Genomic DNA, 19,487 nt, shown 5'->3' on the forward strand with positions numbered 1-19,487 from the left:
GCAGGTCTCGACGACAAATAAAAAGACTTCGATTTGAAGTAAACGTGTAATCATATAGGTGCTGGGTGCTGGTTACTTTGCAAGGTACAGTTGACGTAAACGGTTAAAAGTGTAGAAGTGGTGGTAACAGTATGAAGGCTGATGCGAAAGTGGTTAAGCTAATTTTGAATGTTAAAAATGGTAGTCTAAATTTAGGTGCCTCTATTGGCCGCGATACAAGTTATGTGGAGCGCTCCTATTGGTGCATTTAAATAAGCCTCGAGCGAGCCCGACGGCTGCGTTTTGCTACTGCATTATACACATAAAAGGTTGCGTTCGCAACAATAGTCAATGTTTGTCATCATTTAACGATGTCAAGAAAAGAAGTTTCACCCAAAATTTGATTCAAACCACACAAAGATCTAAAGACGTCAACACTTCTATAAATCGTCGTCGACAACAGAGCTGTTCGTATTTCCGACAGATTCCATTTGCACGTCGAGAATACGTTGCGAATATATCAATTGAATCTGAGATGAAATGAACTGACTTGACGGAGCTTTGTGTTCACATTTTTATTTCGAAGTTCCCCGACCAAGCATAACAACTGTAATCAAGTGTTTATTGTTTATTTATTGTTTTTTATTGTATACATGTACAGTACAGTGATGCATTAGAATCATCATCATCATTAATTTAAGAGCCTAGCTCTTGTCGGTGGAGCAATTTCCATGTGTCTCTTTCCTGAGCCTTTCGTTTGACCGCCTGATACGTCACGACGTTTATCTTTTCCTTTAGAATAAGAATAAGAATTGTTTATTGCCACATTATCAAGTACAAAAGAAAATGAAATAAAAGTACAAAAGAAAAATAAAATAAAATTACATAAAACAAGAATAAGAAAAACAATTATTAATTTATAAGTAAGTACAAAGTAGTAGTTGGTCCATGTATGTTCTTCTTGGTCTCCCTCTCTTCCGCCTTCCTTCTACTTTCCCTTCCACAATATTTTTTATGAATTCGTGTCGTAACAGGTGCCCAACCATTTTCCCTCTTCTGCTCTCAATGATTTGCAACAGGGACCTCATCATTACATTCTCTCGCATTAGAATACATGGTGTTAAATCTAATCTTAGGAATAATACATGCTACCCTGTGAGGGCATTACAATTTGCGTGACACTGACAAGTGACACTGAAAAATCAGTTAAAGCTTGGAATTTATTAAATGAGATGCAGGCCGTCACAAAAACTATGGACGACAATAAACTTTACCAGAGCTAACCTTTTTTTCAACACCCACATTTTTAAGTGCCATGCGGTTAGAGTATAGCAAAGGGTAGGGGGGCGCTCATGGGACTTGGAAAATTTCAGTGTCATGTTTTTTCGAACATAACCAACTTTTTATTACTTCATTATGGAAGAAATGTTAAATTAAGTATCTTTTGTTATTGTATCATTTTTGCCCCAACCGTGATAACTTTACTATTATGAAAATCGCTAGAGACCTCATAATACTATTTATTGACACTGTGACAAAGTAAAAAATGGGTTGGAAATGAAATTGTTTGACAGTATCATAATATTGCATTGTCACACAACTTAATGTATGTGAAGTTCCAGCTCTATCGAATAATGGGAAGTGGGCCAAATATAGCTTGAGATATTTGACCAGAACATACATACAAACATCGCAAGTTAAATAAAAGCTTTTAAAAATAACAAAAAGAGCTCGATTAAAAGTTTAAAACGCAAGCCCAAAAAAGACAAAAGCTTGTGGTTTCAGAATAAACCGCATTATGCCAAACGCAACATAAGGCGAAATAAAATTCGGCACCAATAATCCTATTTTAACAGCCGGGTATTTAATTACACAAAGAGTTTTGTACACAACTGTTTTGTGTTTTGCTAACTTTAAGAGTTGCTCTGTCTCTGTTTTATATTTGTGTTGGTTAAGGAAGAGTATAAATATTATTACCATATGCATTACGTTTGTAAGTCGTGTCGAGTTCAAGCGGAGTCAATTAATTCGTATTTATTATTTTTATGAAATTATTTTGGGAGTTTATTTAACAAAAGTATTTTTTATATATTATATAGCTTATCATAGACAAAGTGAATACTGACTTGATAGTTTACTATCAAAATGTGCGCGGGCTTCGTACGAAAACCAATATTTTCTTTAATAATTTACTTAACATGAACGTTGATATAATTTGTTTGACTGAGACTTGGTTACTTCCGGGTATTCTAGACTCTGAGCTTTTTGACTCACGATATAATGTCTATAGAAAAGATCGCGATTACTCAGCTAGAGGTGACACCATGGGGGGAGGAGTTTTGATTGCGGTCCGTAGTGGGTTATTGATTGGGAATATCACACATCTGCCGTCGCGCAACTTTTCAGCCGATCTGTTAAGGATATCAGTTTCCACAACTATAGGAATCCGAAAAGCTCAGTGTCATTTTTTCTGTTGTTATTTTCCACCCTGTTCGGATTTGTTAGACGCTGAAGCCGAGTTTTTCGAATCAGTATCCGATTTTATGATTGAAAATGTAGATGACGCTTTTTTTATTGTGGGTGACTTTAATGTTAGTCAAGCACAATGGACGACTATATCATCTAATTCAGAACCTTACGTGAAACTGGTAACCGGCTCCACTGGCAACAGAACCGCGCTTGTAGAGATGCTTAGTGCTTTTCTGTCATTTAATGATTTACATCAATTTAATTATGTATTGAATGAAAATGGTAAACTGTTGGACCTAGTAATGGCAAACATGATATGTGAAACTACACGATGTTTTTCACCTCTGGTTCCTGAGGATAAGCACCATCCCGCCTTTCAAATTATAATTAAAAATATAAGCTTTTCCGAGCTAAGGCCACCACCCCGAAAGGTACGCCTTTTTCAAGCTGCCGATTATGATGCTGTTAATTCTGCGCTTGCAAAGGTCAATTGGAACAGCTGCCTCGACTTCGATGACATGGACCAATGTGTAAAACGGTTCTACGATATCTTAGAAACTATTATAACTAATTATGTACCTTTAAAAGTTGTATATTGTAATAATAAATACCCGGTTTGGTATTCTAAAGCTTTAATAAGAATTATATCAGAAAAAATAAAATTTCATAAAAGATGGAAAATTTATGGTCGCTTGGATGATTACGATACTTTCTCAATGCTTCGTAACAGACAAAAACTTGTGCAGCAGTCGTGTTATCAAAAGTATCTAAAATTAGCAGAATCAAAAATAAAAATGAACAGTAAATACTTTTGGCGTTTCGTTAAATCAAAGAGTGACCACTCGGGCATACCGGACACGATGCATCTTGGAACTGGTTTTACAGCTACAACCGGGAATAGTATTTGCAATCTTTTTAATCAGTACTTTCAATCAGTTTTCGAACCCCCTACTTCACCATTAGCTAACTTACAGTCAACCAGTTCTGTTGCCAGAAGCATTGTAAATCTAAGCAATGTCAACTTAAACCACGATGTAGTCTGCAAGTACCTGAGAGGGCTCGATACTAAGAAAGGAGCAGGCCCTGATGGAATACCTCCAATCTTTTGGCGACTCTGTCGGAGCCAGCTTTCCGAGCCTATTGCTGCGCTTTTTAACATGTCATTGCGTTCTGGTACTATGCCAAAGCTGTGGAAGCAGTCATTTGTTACTCCTGTTTTCAAATCAGGAAATAAACATGATGTACAGAACTATAGGCCCATTTCTAAACTCAACACAGTGCCTAAATTGTTTGAGAAAATTATTTATGATCAGATTTTTCCTGTTCTTAGACCCCTGTTAGTACAAGAACAGCATGGATTTGTTGATAAGAAGTCCACCGAAACTAATCTTTGTGAATACGTCGATAGAATCTTGTCTGGCATGAATGACGGTTACCAGGTAGATGTTGTGTACACCGATTACTCTAAAGCCTTTGACAAAATTTCTCATCCTATACTTTTACAAAAACTAGAGTCAGTCGGAGTGCATGGCGATCTCCTGCGCTGGGTTACCTCGTATCTGCGGGACCGAACTCAGGCTGTAGCTGTTAAGGGTTTCTGTTCTAGTTTTGTCCCTGTCAGCTCCGGCGTCCCTCAAGGATCTCATTTGGGGCCCCTGTTCTTTAATGTTTTTATTAACGACGTTACTTCCCATCTAAAATCTTCAACCTGCCTTTTATACGCCGACGATAAAAAGATACTGAAACTTGTTAAGAGCATAAGTGATTGTCAAGCTTTACAGGAAGACTTAACCCGATTGCATATATATTGTCAATTAAATCATTTGCACTTAAATATAAATAAGTGTAACATAATAACGTTCAGTAGAAAAAAACAATTTATTAACTACGACTACCTTATAAACAACGTGTCATTATGTAGAGTTTCTACCATTAAAGATTTAGGTATTTATTTGGATAGCAAATTATTATTCAGCGACCACACCGACAACTTAATAAATAGAGCCTTTAGGTTACTTGGGTTCATCTTGAGAACTTGTAAAGAATTCAAAGAAGCTATCACCTTGCTGACACTCTTCAACTCGCTAGTTAGACCAATTCTGGAATATGGATCAACAGTATGGAACCCTAGCTATAAATGTTATATTCATAGTATTGAAAGAATTCAAAAGAAGCTCATCAAACATTTAAAATATAAAAACCTTGTGTCAACTCAACCGCTTAACCTGAATAAACTGGTGTCTCTTGAAAGCCGGCGCACATTAAAAGATCAAATATTTTTGTATAAAGTATTAAGAAATTTAATTGACTCCCCTTATTTGTTAAGTAGACTTAGCTTTAAAACTCCCCGCTTGAACACACGGCGTAGCGATAAATTATTTTGTATTCCCTTTACTAAAAAGAAATACAAATCAAACTCCTTTCTGATAAGAGCTTGCAGATTTAATAATGATATTTTCTCAAAAATTGATATATTTAATGACTCCTTGTCTAAATTTAAACGTCAAGTACTTTTGGTTTTAAATAAACAAACGAATTAAAGACACTGTAACTTTACACTTAATTGCAAATGTAATGTATAAAAATAGTTTTATCTTCATTAATTTAGCCCCTGTCCTAATTCGACCCTCGTTGTTAATCTTTAAGTTTAGTTATCCTGTATTTTGTTTTTCTTTAATGAGCTATTAAGTGGTGGCAACTGTCCTGGTTTATGAATTATGTATAAGACACTAGTTATAAGAAACATGTACCGTTTGTGCCCAAATAAACATTAAAACATTAAAACACAATGGACCTACATTTTTGGCATTACAGGGTGTTTTTTTTTTTTTATATATTTTTTTTTATACTACGTCGGTGGCAAACAAGCATACGGCCCACCTGATGTTAAGCAATCTCCGTAGCCTATGTACGCCTGCAACTCCAGAGGAGTTACATGCGCGTTGCCGACCCTAACACTCCTCTCCCTCGAGCTCTGGCAACCTTACTCACCGGCAGGAACACAACACTATGAGTAGGGTCTAGTGTTATTTGGCTGCGGTTTTCTGTAAGGTGGAGGTACTTCCCCAGTTGGGCTCTGCTCTAGATCTGGAATGACATCCGTTGTCCTGTGCCCTACCACACAAAGCGAGATGTCATTCGCAGTGCTCATACCTCTCTTTTGGACATAGTTTAAGGACATACCCGGGTCCGGACGTAGTTTATGGACATACCCGGGTCCTATTCCTTCACCATTGCGATTGTGAGGTGAATAGGTACAGTCGCCATCAGATATATCGAAGCGGTCGAGGTGCTCAAAAATATCTGAACACGTACTCTAACGCCTTGACAATAGAGGCGTGTTCAGATATTTGTGAGAGCTTCGGCCGCTCCAATATATCTGATGGCGACTGTATATAAGAGACGATTCTAACAAAGTCAAGCTCGATAAGGTTTGGTTTAAATATCATAAATCATCTAGTTCCTAAGTAGAATTTACTCAATTGTAGCCCTGAAATTTTTCGGAGCCTTATCAAAGAGGCTGGTGGATGTGACTGGGGACCGTAGGGTTAGCAGCTTCCTCGCACAGCGCATTAGTATTGCAATTCAGCGGGGTAATGCTGCCAGCATCTACGGCACCTTGCCGAGGGGAGAATTTTTATTTTAGTTAAGGTTTAGGATAGGTAGTAGTAGTTTATAAGTTTTGTTACTATATTTTTATTTAATTTGTTCCATTATAATGATCTTTGTAATGAAAGAGCTCATGTTGTATAACAGAAAAATAATGAAAAAAAAATTTACTCAATATGACCTTTATATTAGCATCGCAAAATTTAGCAAAAAAATCACCTCATATATACATAGGTACTTAATTTTAAAATATGTGTTGTCCACAGACGACGAATCTGGTGAGCGGTCAGTCTGCGTGCTGCTAGCTGGTGAAGAGTCTGAGATCACCTTTATGGACGCGCCCGCCGATCAGCTCGTGGTAAGTTTACTAATCCGCAAATCAAACTGAGAACAGCGGTCATATCATTATCTCTCTCACTCTTACCATGACCACGTAAGCGTGAATGAGAAGTTTTACGACCCCGGTAGTCATTGGTTTGCGACGGGTTTACCAAATATCACGCTTGATGGCGCTAAATCGGCCGCGTCGGAGATAGATCACGCTAACGAAATTCTTATCGAGTTTGTAAATATATAGGGGCCGGGAATTGTTTTTTATAGATATTGGCTTTACTTTTATTTGTGAATGTGAGTGTGTTTCCTTTCTTTTCGTGTAAAGAGCGCCCCTATTGAACCATATAGTAAGGTTGAGATTGAGTTTGAGATTTATCATCTAAATCTTTTCAAAATTCCCTTTAATCCATTATCCATTTTCGCTACATAACACGGCTTTTGAGATAAAAAAAATTATCTTTATCCCAAATTAACAAAATACGACGTTTGTGAAGTAACCAGGCAATCGCGTCAGCATTATTCAAGTGTCCCTTTGGTCGACATAAATTTTCAGGAAATTTTTTCACTTCAAAAGATCTTAATTATTGATTCAAGGCGCTTACGATTACGGCCTTCTATGTTCAGTATTTCACGCTATTTGTAAAATAACCGCTATGGAATCATTTTTGGTGTAATTGTAGCGGTGTTTGTGTAATTTTATGAAGGAAATAATATTTTCTTGCAGTGCCTATTTCAATGGTTTGAAGGAATTTTTGGCATATCATTCATTTTTTTTTCTCTATACCATTTTAGTCCGCAACGTTTTGAGCTAATGGATGATTCTTTTAATATTTAAATATAATTATGTGCCGAATTTAGTCGTATTATACTATTCACCTGTCGCGGTTTCAAACCCCGGCTTGTACCAATGACTTTTTCGGAACTTACGTACGAAATATCATTTGATATTTACCAGGCGCTTTTCGGTGAAGGAAAACATCGTGAGGAAACCGGACATCCCCATAAAGGCCTAGTTTTTACCCTCTGGGTTGGTCAGATGGCAGTCGCTTTCGTAAAAACTAGTGCCTACTCCAACTCTTGGGATTAGTTTTCAAGCGGACCCAAATGGACCCCGGGATAACGCAAAGAACATGATGATGATAATTGAATGCAATAGAGATGTAAAATCAGAAAAAAAACATGTTCCCCAGTTTGACAGACAAAATAGATGGCGCTGTACTGCGCCATACGTTTTGTGGTCTCATTTGTCAAACGTCAACTTTTAACAACCGTTAAATCTACGCATAATGTATGGATCCGTACAGCGCTATCTACATCAGCTGTCAAAACAGTACGGTCAAATGCAATAATATGCACAACGAAAACTAGCTTTATAGAAAATCAAGATTAAGATTAAATAATGATGAACCCTCGTGAACGTCAGCTGCCGCTCCGTTGGTGGGTTGAGGAATGGCAGCAAATAAAGTCTATAAAAAATTTTTTGTCATCGCCTCCCGCTTGATACTTTGTCAGATTATAGTTTAGATGCTATTGTGAATAAACAAAATCGTCAGCCGATTGTATCGCTGTGGAAAAACCGTCAGCTGGTCACATGAACATGTAAAAAAGAAAATTATTTTCAGTCATCGGCGTCATCGCCTCCCGTTTGATACTTTGTCAGATGGTAATTTAGATGCTATTGTTAATAAAACAAATCGTCAGCCGGTTGTATCGCGGTGGAAAGACCGTGTTACGCGTTTCGGTGGCTGCCATTCCTCAACCCACCAACGGAGCGGCAGCTGACGTTCACGAGGGTTCATCATACATAGCCGTTAACCGCTAGACGAGTTTTCGCCCGGGAGGCGATGACTGACGAAATTTGCTCCTGGCTCGCGGTCCATACCGGCTTAATATTTATTGCAGACGGACGGCTGCGCCCACGGCTATTGCGTAGTCTATTCAACAGCCGAACGCAGTAGCTTTGCCGAAGCCGAGCGAAGTCTGCAAGGACTTTGGGCGGCGGGTCATACAGCGCGGCGAGCCGTCATACTGGTGGGCAACAAGGCTGATTTGGCACGGTCGAGAGCTGTTAACACGGATGGTATGTATTTATTTATATCCCATATCTGATAGTACAAGCCGATCAAAGGCTACAGTAGCTTCGCCGAAGCTGAGCGATGGCTGCAAGGACTATAGGCGGCTTGACAATTGGACATACAGCCCGACGGGCCGTTATACTCGTAAGGCTGATTTGGCGTGGTCGAGAGCTGTCAATACAGATGGAAAGTTTTAATACATTTTTCATAGCACAATGGTTGTTTTACTTGTTTTAGATGCTATGACTGCAATTACACGAATACAATCTTTACAAATAACAGAGCGACTAAAATAGACTAAAATTGGCCTGGCTGGGCTGTCAAATACTGAAGGAAGGTATTTTATTGCGTGGTATATTCAACCAACGGCTTGTATTAGATAGTAGTTTCGCAATAGAAATATTTTGTGATATTCTAGACATTTATAATGTATTAGTGTGGGCGAATCTACTTTTTGACCGACAGTTTTGAGTGTCTTACTCAAAATATCTCTGAAGTTACCAAGAAATCGGGCTTCAATACATAATATACATAATATACATAGTTTCTGTTTATTACGTTTAACATTTGGGGCCTTGAATGTTTTAACATACAACATAAAAGCAATTATTTAAAGGTGAAATACAACGAAGTTTAAAAGTTGTAGACAGATTTGTGTCGGTCAAAAAGTTGATTCTCCTGTGTATCGAAGTAGCTTTGCCAAAGCCGATTTATTTTAAGCCTAACGATTTATTTTAGAAAAGGCTTCTAAAATGCTCTTTTTCATATTTTTAATATTGTACAATTATTAAAACAAAAAAACTTTAGTATAACGTCTAGAGTTAGACCAAGAAAAGTCTGCAGCGATTTTGATTGCACACGCAGTGCAAGTGTTATTTATACGTCATAATTTTATAGAAGTTTGACGTTTAAAATAACACTTGCACTTCGTATGCTATCAAAATCGCTGCAGACTTTTCTTGGTCTAATTCTAGTATTCCCAGAATAGACGTTTTAAATGCTAAATAACTTAATTCAGAAGGGTGTCAACATAAATTCACCCGACATTTTATTTGACGTAAAAATGCAAATGTCGGACAAAAATTAATCCCATTAGGGCTTTCTGTTGCGATATAAAAATAGAAGCCTTATTTACCGTTTTATTTACGATTGTGTAAGTAAATTTGAATAACATGGCAGATTATACTAATCATATTTTATTTTGCAACGATTTCCTTCCGGACACACATTTTTAAGGTTTTGTAGCTACCTATCGGTATCTGTTCGAAAAAAATTATTGAAATCTGTTTATGACATATCCTGATCTTTTTGGGTTCATCAAATTCAGAATCACTATTAGCATATTATATCCTGCTGCTAAAATGTGACCCAAAAAATTGTACTTATTGATTTTTTTTAGCTTCCACTAGGTACGTCAAACACGATACGAGTGAAATAATCGTTCAAACTATGACGTGACGTCATTACGTCCTTATGTCCTAAAATATCCGTTCCATGGAACGGATATTTTAGGACATAAGGACAAAGTTCCGATTTGTAAGAATCAGGTTTTCATTTCATTAGTATTTTTTGGACCTAGTTTCAAAGTTTTAAATTAAAGAAGGAATGAAAAAAACCGGTCAAGTGCGAGTCGGACTCGCGCACGCAGGGTTCCGTACCATTACGAAAAAAACAGCAAAAAAAATCACGTTTGTTGTATGGGAGCCCCATTTAAATATTTATATTATTCTGTTTTTAGTATTTGTTGTTATAGCGACAACAGAAATACATCATCTGTGAAAATTTCAACTGTCTAGCTATCACGATTCATGAGATACAGCCTGGTGACAGACAGACAGACGGACAGACGGACGGATAGACGGACGGACAGACGGACAGCGGAGTCTTAGTAATAGGGTCCCGTTTTTACCCTTTGGGTACAGAACCCTAAAATACATAGTTAATACTTAGTTCACATTTAATAAGACAGGTAATTACTTCAGTGCGTGGTTTTTTTTTCAATTTCACGTTCAAAAACTATTTTAGTGCTAACAAAGATTCCATATGACTCACAATGGATGACTCTTACTTATAAAAGAAATAAGAGTCATCCATTTTTCCATAAATGGAAAAATCCTTTTGCAGTCAAATATCCATTAACTATTATAACTTTTTAATATTTTGTGTTCTACATTGTGTCGATATATGTGGGTCGGAAGTCTATAAATGAAAACTCCCTATGACAGTTCACAAATGACAGAATAATTCCGGTCTCTGGTCATTAGTAACAAACTAACAAAGGAAAAGCTATCTAATAAAATTCATCCGTATCTCGTGGCCACTTTGATCCCGACCGTAATTAAACTCACGAATAGGTTTTTCATCATTTTCTCCTCAAAACCAAAAAGTCCCAGCTAGCTCTTTAGTGTAGTACGAAAATGAATTATGACGCAATCATAAAGAAGATAATGATTGCAATTGTTCTTTTCGTATTTGCAAGTTTTAGCTTGCTCGCTGTTTGTATGAGAATTGCTTATGGACGAAGATTATTTTCATCTGACTGACGAAAGGAGGGGAAAAGTAGGTTTAGTTAACGCTATCTCTACTGATTTCGTTCACTTACCTGTACTAACAATGGCATTTTGTTAAACAAAAGCCATTATTTATTTTGTGTGAGCGCGTGGCCTTTGTGCCTGAGCACGTGGCCATTATGTGTGAGCCTCAGGCACAAAGGCCACGCGCTCACAAAAAAGAAATAATGGCTTTTGTTTAACAGAATGCCATTGTTAGTACAGGTAAGTGAACGAGCTCAGTAGAGATAGCGTTAACTATACCTATGTATGTTTTCGCTCGCTTGATGCGTCTCATTTGTGGCAAATGCAATCCAAAACAATACCGCAGTGTATTTTAAACCTAATACCTAAAAATTTATTATAATATCTACCTAATCTAAAAGCCCGGATCGTATTATCGTCCTTAAAGTTATATCAGAAACGGCAGTTTCCTCACCTTAAAATTAACGAGACATTTTATTTAAACTCCTTTTGACATCTTTGGAAATAAAGGCTAATATAATTCAGAATTTATTGTCACAAAGTTGCTAAGGATCTTTTAAATGGGTTATTTTCGTTGTCGAGAGCCATTTTCAGATTTAATAAAATTACACGTTATAATATAATTGGGGAGGTTTGTCAATTTTCATTATGTTCGTTATTTTAAGACGAAAGTGGAGGACCCGTGAGAAATCGCCTTTTCATACAAACGTAGTACTCATTTTCCTATCTGGATAATAAATTAACACTATTTAAAATATTTTGACACAATTTGTTGTATATCAACCACAGCTATGCCCCGTTTGTTTTTTTTTTCGAATTTTTAAATATTATAAGAGTTAGGAGCATTTAAACATTTTTATGAAATCCGTATTTCGCTCCTAATTTTTACAATAATTAAAAATCGAATAAAGTCAAATGTAGGAGCATAGCTATGGTTAATATACATCAAATTATATAAAAATATTTTCCATAATATCAATATCCAGAGAGGAAAATGGGGACTAAGTTTTTATGGAGAAGCGGCCGAGGTGTGTCCTTTTAACGTCGTTATTTTAAGTAATCAATCGCTGTTGTTGCGAAACATTTTACTTGTGTTTATTTGAGATTGTTTAAAATTTAAATAAATTAAATTATGATTTGTGGTTAACAGAGGGTAGACCAAAACCAACTACGACGAGCGCTATTGGTAAATTTATTTTAAAATTTTAATTGTCTTGTTTCTTATAACTCTGAATATAGAAATAATATGTTTAATATAATATTATGACAAAATTAATCGTATGAAAAACTTTTGGTTTAAATTAAACAAAAAAATAAAATTAATTTTTATTTGGTTGTTTAGGTACAAAATATATATAGGATTTACATCAATATTTTAATATCGTTTTACTGAGGGGCACTTGCTAAAGTAGGTTGTTTACCGTTTCTACGCGCATATAGAAAAAAATCGACAAAAAATATTTAAGCTCAACATATTGCCGTTGAACTTTTATCAGGCGCTTATTACATTTTCATTTTCCATTTCAATTCATTATGATATGATTATTTACCTTTATATTCTATACTTAATTCATTATAATTACAGCTAATAATCAAAGCTAAAGGCTATTTTATTTATTTATTTATTTAATCACAAAACATTAGCATAAAATGTATTTAATATATTGTGTTTTATTATTTAAAGACGCAAAACTTGCTCAGAAGCTACCACATCGAATGACATAATGTAAATTTGTAGGTAGTATAGTCTTGTGATCACAACCAAGTCATAGTATAGTAATCACAACCCATAATTTTTTTTTCTACAGTCGAGTTCATAAATATGTAAACATTGTTTCACCTTATTGCAATAAATTAAGGTGAAACTATGTATACATATCTATGGACTCGACTGTACCGTCAAATGGGGTAATTGGGGACAGATGGTATAACTATTAAAAAAAATCTGACTATTCGTTCTAATCTAGCTAGTTGAAAAATTGACCTCAAGAAATATTGTAAAAGTAGACTGCTCTCAACCACGTTCATATAATTGGGAAAATGTTACCCCTCCTGTCCCCAGTTATCCCACTTGACGGCAGTGGCGTAACTAAGGGGGGCGGCAGAGGGGGCAAGTGCCCCGGGCGCCATCCAAGGGGGCGCCAAAATGGGCAAAAGGCAGCAGCAGGGAAACTTTTGTCAGTTGTCAGGGGGCGCAAATTTGGTGACTGCCCCGGGCGCCATATCCTCTACGCCCCTGCTTGACGGTAGTTGGCTAAAATGTAACAGAATTCCAAAGAACCACAGCCAATATTGCGTCATTAATAACAAGCGAACGCCATAAATCCGGCCATTCATTAACTTGGATTAATAGTTCCGAATTCATTCGGTAAATGTCTGATGTCCGTTGAAATGGCCACTTAGTGGATTATCTTGTATATTGGGCGCAATACTGATTTATAGTGATTAAGTGTATCAAATATATCAATGAGTATGTCGGAACATGTATACGAAATAACATTTGGTGTTAATCGGTTTTCGATGACGGAAAAGATCGTGAGAAAATCTTTTTTTCTTAACTTGTGCCTGCGCCAATATTCGGGAAATTTTATTTTTTATTATAGGTAGTTATGTATTAACTGGCTTGTCTAGTGCTAATGTGTGATAATCCAGTCAAATAAGGTCAATGAGGCTAAATCCGTTTGCGGGAAGTTCCGTACAAGGGTGCATGTTTCTAAGTTTTTCAACCGTAGTATAGGTTATAGAGCACACCTACTTTTGACTGCTAAAATTACAAGCAATCGTGTATTTTTGTTCGAAAAAAGCGCTCATGTACGGAATTTCCCGCAGACGGATTTTATGGCGTCATACAGTCTCATCTACTTTAGCTGTCCAATTTACTTAGTGTTTTTTGTCTACGTTATATGAACTATGTATGATAGTTTAAACTATTTGTAATATCATATGAGGCCTGTTGTCTAAACTAATAATAATTTCTTTATCTGACTAACAATTTTCTTCTCTTCTTTCCAGAGGGCAAATCGCTAGCGACCTCATACGAGTGTAAGTTCATTGAGACCTCCGTCGGCATCAATCACAATGTGGATGAGTTGCTAGTGGGATTACTAACGCAAATACGACTGAAACAGCAACACGCCGAGCGAGTTAGGTAAATTATAGTAATATATTTTATGTCATTTTTGTTTCCGATCTGTTCCTACAAAAATCCAGAAATGCCGAATCACAACTCTTAGATAATCGCAGAGTAAATTTTCTTATTTTCCCTCGCTGTCCAATAAAATACACATAATCAAAACCCATTTCCATCGCTATTCCAGAAAACGCAGCACTACGCGCAAAAATCGTGGGCGCGCGCGCTCTCCCCAAAATGATGTTACGGCGCCCGCGCCGCCGCAGTCCGTGTCCGCCGCAAGTACGCCGAGAAAACGCACGCGGCTATCTGCTAGCGTTAAGGTAAGTCCAAACACCCACAAACGCACACGGCTATCAGCTAGTGTCATGGTAAGAAACGCTGATGTGCCGTTACCGTAAATTACGAGAACAGAGAGAATCGTCGGATAATTTACATGGTAACGTTCTCCGTACGGGTAATTATCGAGAAAGTTGTCTAAGTTTAATTTTTTTTCATCATCATCATGTCATCCGATAGACGTCCACTGCTGGACATAGGCCTCTTAATTTTTTTTACATAATTGATTTCTATTTAGGTAATACTGTACTGAAATTTTCAAAAAAATCTTTTAAAAGGAACTAGTTTAGTTATTACCAAAATTACCATAAATTACGGGCAATCTTCCCCGCGAATGTTCTCGGGTAATTTTTTTAAGAGACATTTTAAATTTCCCTCTTGATATTGAACTTCAGAACTACCACGTGTCGGGAGGTCTTCGACTTCCCAGAAATGTTGCAAGATATTGTGCACGGGCAGGTTTCCGTAGCTCGCCGATGGCCTCCTATTTTGCCCACTCCCGTCAGGATAAATAGTCGGCTGTCGTCGGGCAACGGAAACCTGCTTGAAACCAGCAGGTCGGCCCAATTATTAGTTATATTTCTCCTTAAATAACTCAAAAGTCAAAACGACGTGTGTGTCTGACGCCAACACGCCGAGAAAACGGATATTGCTGCCAGCTAGAATACAGCTAGAATATATATCATTGACCGATTCTGCGCGAAGCGCGAGTGAAGCGTCTCTTTTTCAGCTTTATCAAAAGCCTCACAGTTATGAAAAAGTTGCACTTAATTACTAAAACCATAGTTAAGGTAATGTCAAAACCGGTCCAAAACCATATCAGAATCGACCTCCAGGATTATAAACATATATAATTTTGATTTGCCATAACTGACAGGCCAATTCGGCCGTTACCAGTTACCATTTAGGTGACGTGCGTCTCTCCCGCGCCAGTACATGTTCAGAAAAATACGAGCACAATAACTTAATGACATCAGTTAACCTTTTGGACGCCAATGACGGATATATCGGCACCGCAGGTCCAACGCCAAAGACGGATTAATCCGTCACAGACCACAGAGCAACATAGGCCTACGTGCATGTATATAAAGTTCAATTTCAGTTTTTCCGTCTTGAGTGACAGCTTTTTTGTTTGACACGGCGTCTAAAAAGTTAAGTCATTCTGGTATCAATGTATGTCTGTAGGGTCTCTATTATTTCCCATATAGTTTTAACTCATAATTGTTTGTCCACATTTTCGTTAGACATAATTTGGTTTTTCTCAGAAACGCATAACTTTTCAGGATTGCCATAAAACAAACCTAATCTATAGGATAACCTGAGGAAAATCCTGAAAGTTAACGGTGTCAGAATTATGACTTATGATAAATATGACAATCATTACATTATGACTTTCAATAATTATGTCAAACAAAGGGAACCCATGACGGGACGTTCGAATAGGCCTGTGTTCAAACAAGTTCTTACCCGATATTCACACGTTCAACCGCCATTTCCAGGTGCGAGGCCTCCTGGGCCGCGTGTGGGCCCGGGACTCGAAGTCCAAATCGTGCGAAAACCTGCACGTGCTCTAGCACTCGGCCGCCGACCCTATCGCCTGCTTCCCGTTCTTCGACTGCGCCACTAGCTACGCTTAGAATTCTACAAACCTCAGCAATATTGCGAGGAATGAACTACTAGCTACGCTTAGATTTCTATTACAAGTGTCAACTGAAGCACTTTTTGTTTGACTGAGCCGCTAGCTACAGGTTGATTCACGAAAGCTGTCACGAATGGAATGAATGAAACTTTCATTGCATGAGTGACACCTGTGTCGGTATACAGTCAGAGCCACCATTTTGTTAGTTAATGTTATAACATAGATTTTTCCACCCACTCATTCCATTCGTGACAGCTCTTGTGAATCGACGTTCAGAATTCTATTACACTCAGATGCAATGTGGTTATTTCAGGGAATAAACTACTAGCTACGCTTAGCGCCACTTGCACCCCCACTAACCCGGTTAGTTAACCAGTTAAATCGTTAACTCATTGTCAAATTGGACGGGTAACCATAGTAACTCCAGGATTAACCGGTTAACCCCGGATTAGTGGGATGGTGCGTGGACTTCTTCAAAAATCAATCATTGATATTGTGCCTAAAAAAAGGACATTTTAATTTGACTGAGCCACTAACTATGCTTAGATTTCTTTTACATTAAGAAGCATTGGTTTAGGAATGAGCCACTAACTACGCTCGGAATTAAATCTCAGCCCTTATATGCAATACAGCGATTTGGATGAAGCACTAGCCACGCTTGAACTATAATTTAGCCCACTGACAGTAAAGTGGCTTGACTGATAAAGTTGGATTAAGCCACTAGCTACAGTTAGAACGGTCCGGGTCCGAAGCGAGGCGTCCGACACATCTTTTTCTATGCTGGGAGGTCGATAAGATAAGATAAGATGAAAACGGAGTGTCAGATACCGCGGCCCGGACCTGGACCGATCTAGCGTGTCATCCTTAAATAGGCTAGAATTTATTTTACAATTCTGATAGTAAGTAATCCTTAAAATGATTTAAAGCAAATCATAATATGACTGAATAGTAAATGAAAACTACTCCACGAAGAATTCTTAGTAATATTTTTCCCACCTACACATTTCTTACAAAATGTAATTGAAAATTAAAATTAAAATGATTGAACTCTTCAAAATATTCTCCTTTAGATTTAATACCCATACCCAAACGCAGTAAAAAAATTGACAACGTTTCAAATTGAACTAAAAAATGGTTTGGCCAAAATATTCGTAAGTCCACTATTTGGTGGTAAATCAATATTATGGTTTATTTACAACCGGCGTACGGCGTGAATAATGAAATAATGATGTAAAAAATAGAGATTTATTCAACTAATATAAAAATGGAATTTAATCATTGATATTCTGGTATATTTAAAATTAGTATCACTCAAAAGGAAACACACCATAGTCCATATAAAAACGCCTATAAAAAGGACACGAATCAATGTGCCTAAAAAGGACACAATTAGACAATCAGTCAATTAATGGTTTCTTTATTCGCCATGCATTGTAATTTATAGAAAACAGAAAATATATGCTTTTTAAATAAATGCTGCCGCTAAACTAACAAATTAGCTTTTAACAAAATGCCCAGAACGGGAATATAGGGTCGGCGACATAATCATATTTTCTAAAGAAGAGGAGTTTGGTAATTATAGAAGTTATTTATATGTTTAAAGTATGAACGATGAAAGATTTTTAACTGTTTTGTACACAGAACGTTTTTCAATTTGTCTAAATGATTCATTCAATATTCTAGATTTCTTCACAGAAAGCTAGATTTCTTCACTTCCGGTTCGTCTTGCATATAGTTGTGCATGTTGCGGAAAGTTACGAAAAGTTCGAAACTTATTAGAAGAAGAAAACATATACAGCAAATAAAGGAAAAGTTCATTCTGGAAAAAATCTATAACAATACAAAAACATTAGAGGTTTTGAATTTTTTCCAGGGGAAAATTCCTCAATTTTGGGAACTATCCGACGGCACATCAGTATGACGCATGCAAGGTATTTAGATTTTGCGATATTTTATTTTTGTTTAATATTTTAATGAACACTCTAAATTGCTTATTTTGACGTTTTTGTTTATATGACGATCCTTATTGGGAGAAAAAAATATTTTAATTTATTTCATATATGTTAGTATGTAATGTTTGACGATCATGATAAGAAGATAAGCATAATTTTGACATTGATGCAAATTTATAGTGTAATTTTTATCCTGAAATAAATAAATCTAAGTCTAATCAAGAACAATTTTTATATATTCTAACTGGTTAGGTATGTAATGATTTTGAACAGATAAAGTAGGTTTCTTGTTCTATTATCGCGAAGCTCGATAATTTTAAACAAAATAACCAAAAAAATATGTAAAAAAGGTTTTGTGTACAAAAATTGAAACCGCTAAGATAGCAGCTTTGGATCGAAAATGTAAGAACTGAAAATTTCACAATTTTTCAAATCTTATATTTTATCAATCATGGTATTACTAAAGTAGGAAGCGAAATATACAAAAGTACTGCTTGGAAGTATTAGTAGAAAGTTAGAAAGTGAGAAAAATATATGTGATCCCATTGTGTCTCCTAAACATTTATATTATATTCCAAACCAAATTATATTGTAGATGATGTAAAAATTTACGACTAGTATAGGTTATAATTTTTAGCTGTATTTGTTGCCGTATTGTTTGCTGTTCGTCTATTTTGTATGTCGGTTCCCTAACATAAGTATCCACTTTTCTATACAATTAGTATGGCAACTTGGTTACTTAAGTTGGGGCACCGAACGTACCTTTAAGATACCGGTGTATATTGGAGTCAGACGTTATAGTGAAAGATATTCTAGTTTTTTATACAGAATATTTCGAAAAGTGTGAATAAAATCGTTCAGGTGTATAGGAAATGTGGTTGAATTTCTTTTGTTTGGAAATCAAAAGAAATGCAACCTTGTTACAATTGAAAATGGTTTAAATTAAATTGAAGTACATCATTAATACTACGGATAGGACCGTGGGCAGTACTATGATAAAACTTTCGAAACATCCAAAATTATATTCAGAATGTTGAACTCTACTACAAGCCTGACGAATTTTAATCATATTTTTGAGATTCTGTATTTCCATTTCTGTATAGAAATAGTTTATTGATAATTAACCTGTGTTAATAATAACTCTTTAATTTTACTTAACTACTATACTATCTTTATTTTAACTAATTAAAGATAACATGATATTAATCGAAGTAATATTAATCTCTTGTTGTCTACATTTCTGTGACTATCTTGTAAATTTGTATTTTTGCAAATATTTATTATTTGTTTTTAAATTCTGTTAAATAAATACTTGTTAAATATTACTTATATACTCAAAAGGACCTTCCAGATAAACTCTAAAGTTAGCTTTGGCTTAGTTTAGTTTTGGGTTAAATACAAAAAAAATGGGTCCACTGCTTCGACATT

At 36.3% G+C, this 19,487-nt stretch overlaps 2 protein-coding genes across 2 annotated transcripts in view; one reads left to right on the forward strand and one right to left on the reverse strand.

Moving 5' to 3' along the window:
- The window catches only part of LOC134751280 (uncharacterized), a 223,096-nt gene extending 206,753 nt beyond the window's left edge, over positions 1 to 16,343 (forward strand). Inside the window, exons 14-18 of the mRNA XM_063686664.1 lie at positions 6,324 to 6,415; positions 8,293 to 8,470; positions 14,012 to 14,147; positions 14,317 to 14,452; positions 15,968 to 16,343. Coding sequence (XP_063542734.1) covers positions 6,324 to 6,415; positions 8,293 to 8,470; positions 14,012 to 14,147; positions 14,317 to 14,452; positions 15,968 to 16,042 — 617 coding nt within the window. The 3' untranslated portion in view covers positions 16,043 to 16,343. The remainder of the gene's footprint in view (positions 1 to 6,323; positions 6,416 to 8,292; positions 8,471 to 14,011; positions 14,148 to 14,316; positions 14,453 to 15,967) is intronic.
- The window catches only part of LOC134750990 (NADH dehydrogenase [ubiquinone] 1 beta subcomplex subunit 3), a 519,415-nt gene that overhangs the window by 447,854 nt on the left and 52,074 nt on the right, over positions 1 to 19,487 (reverse strand). The window lies entirely within an intron of this gene.

This window comes from Cydia strobilella, chromosome 21 (assembly GCF_947568885.1).
Source record: "Cydia strobilella chromosome 21, ilCydStro3.1, whole genome shotgun sequence".
NCBI lineage: Eukaryota > Metazoa > Arthropoda > Insecta > Lepidoptera > Tortricidae > Cydia > Cydia strobilella.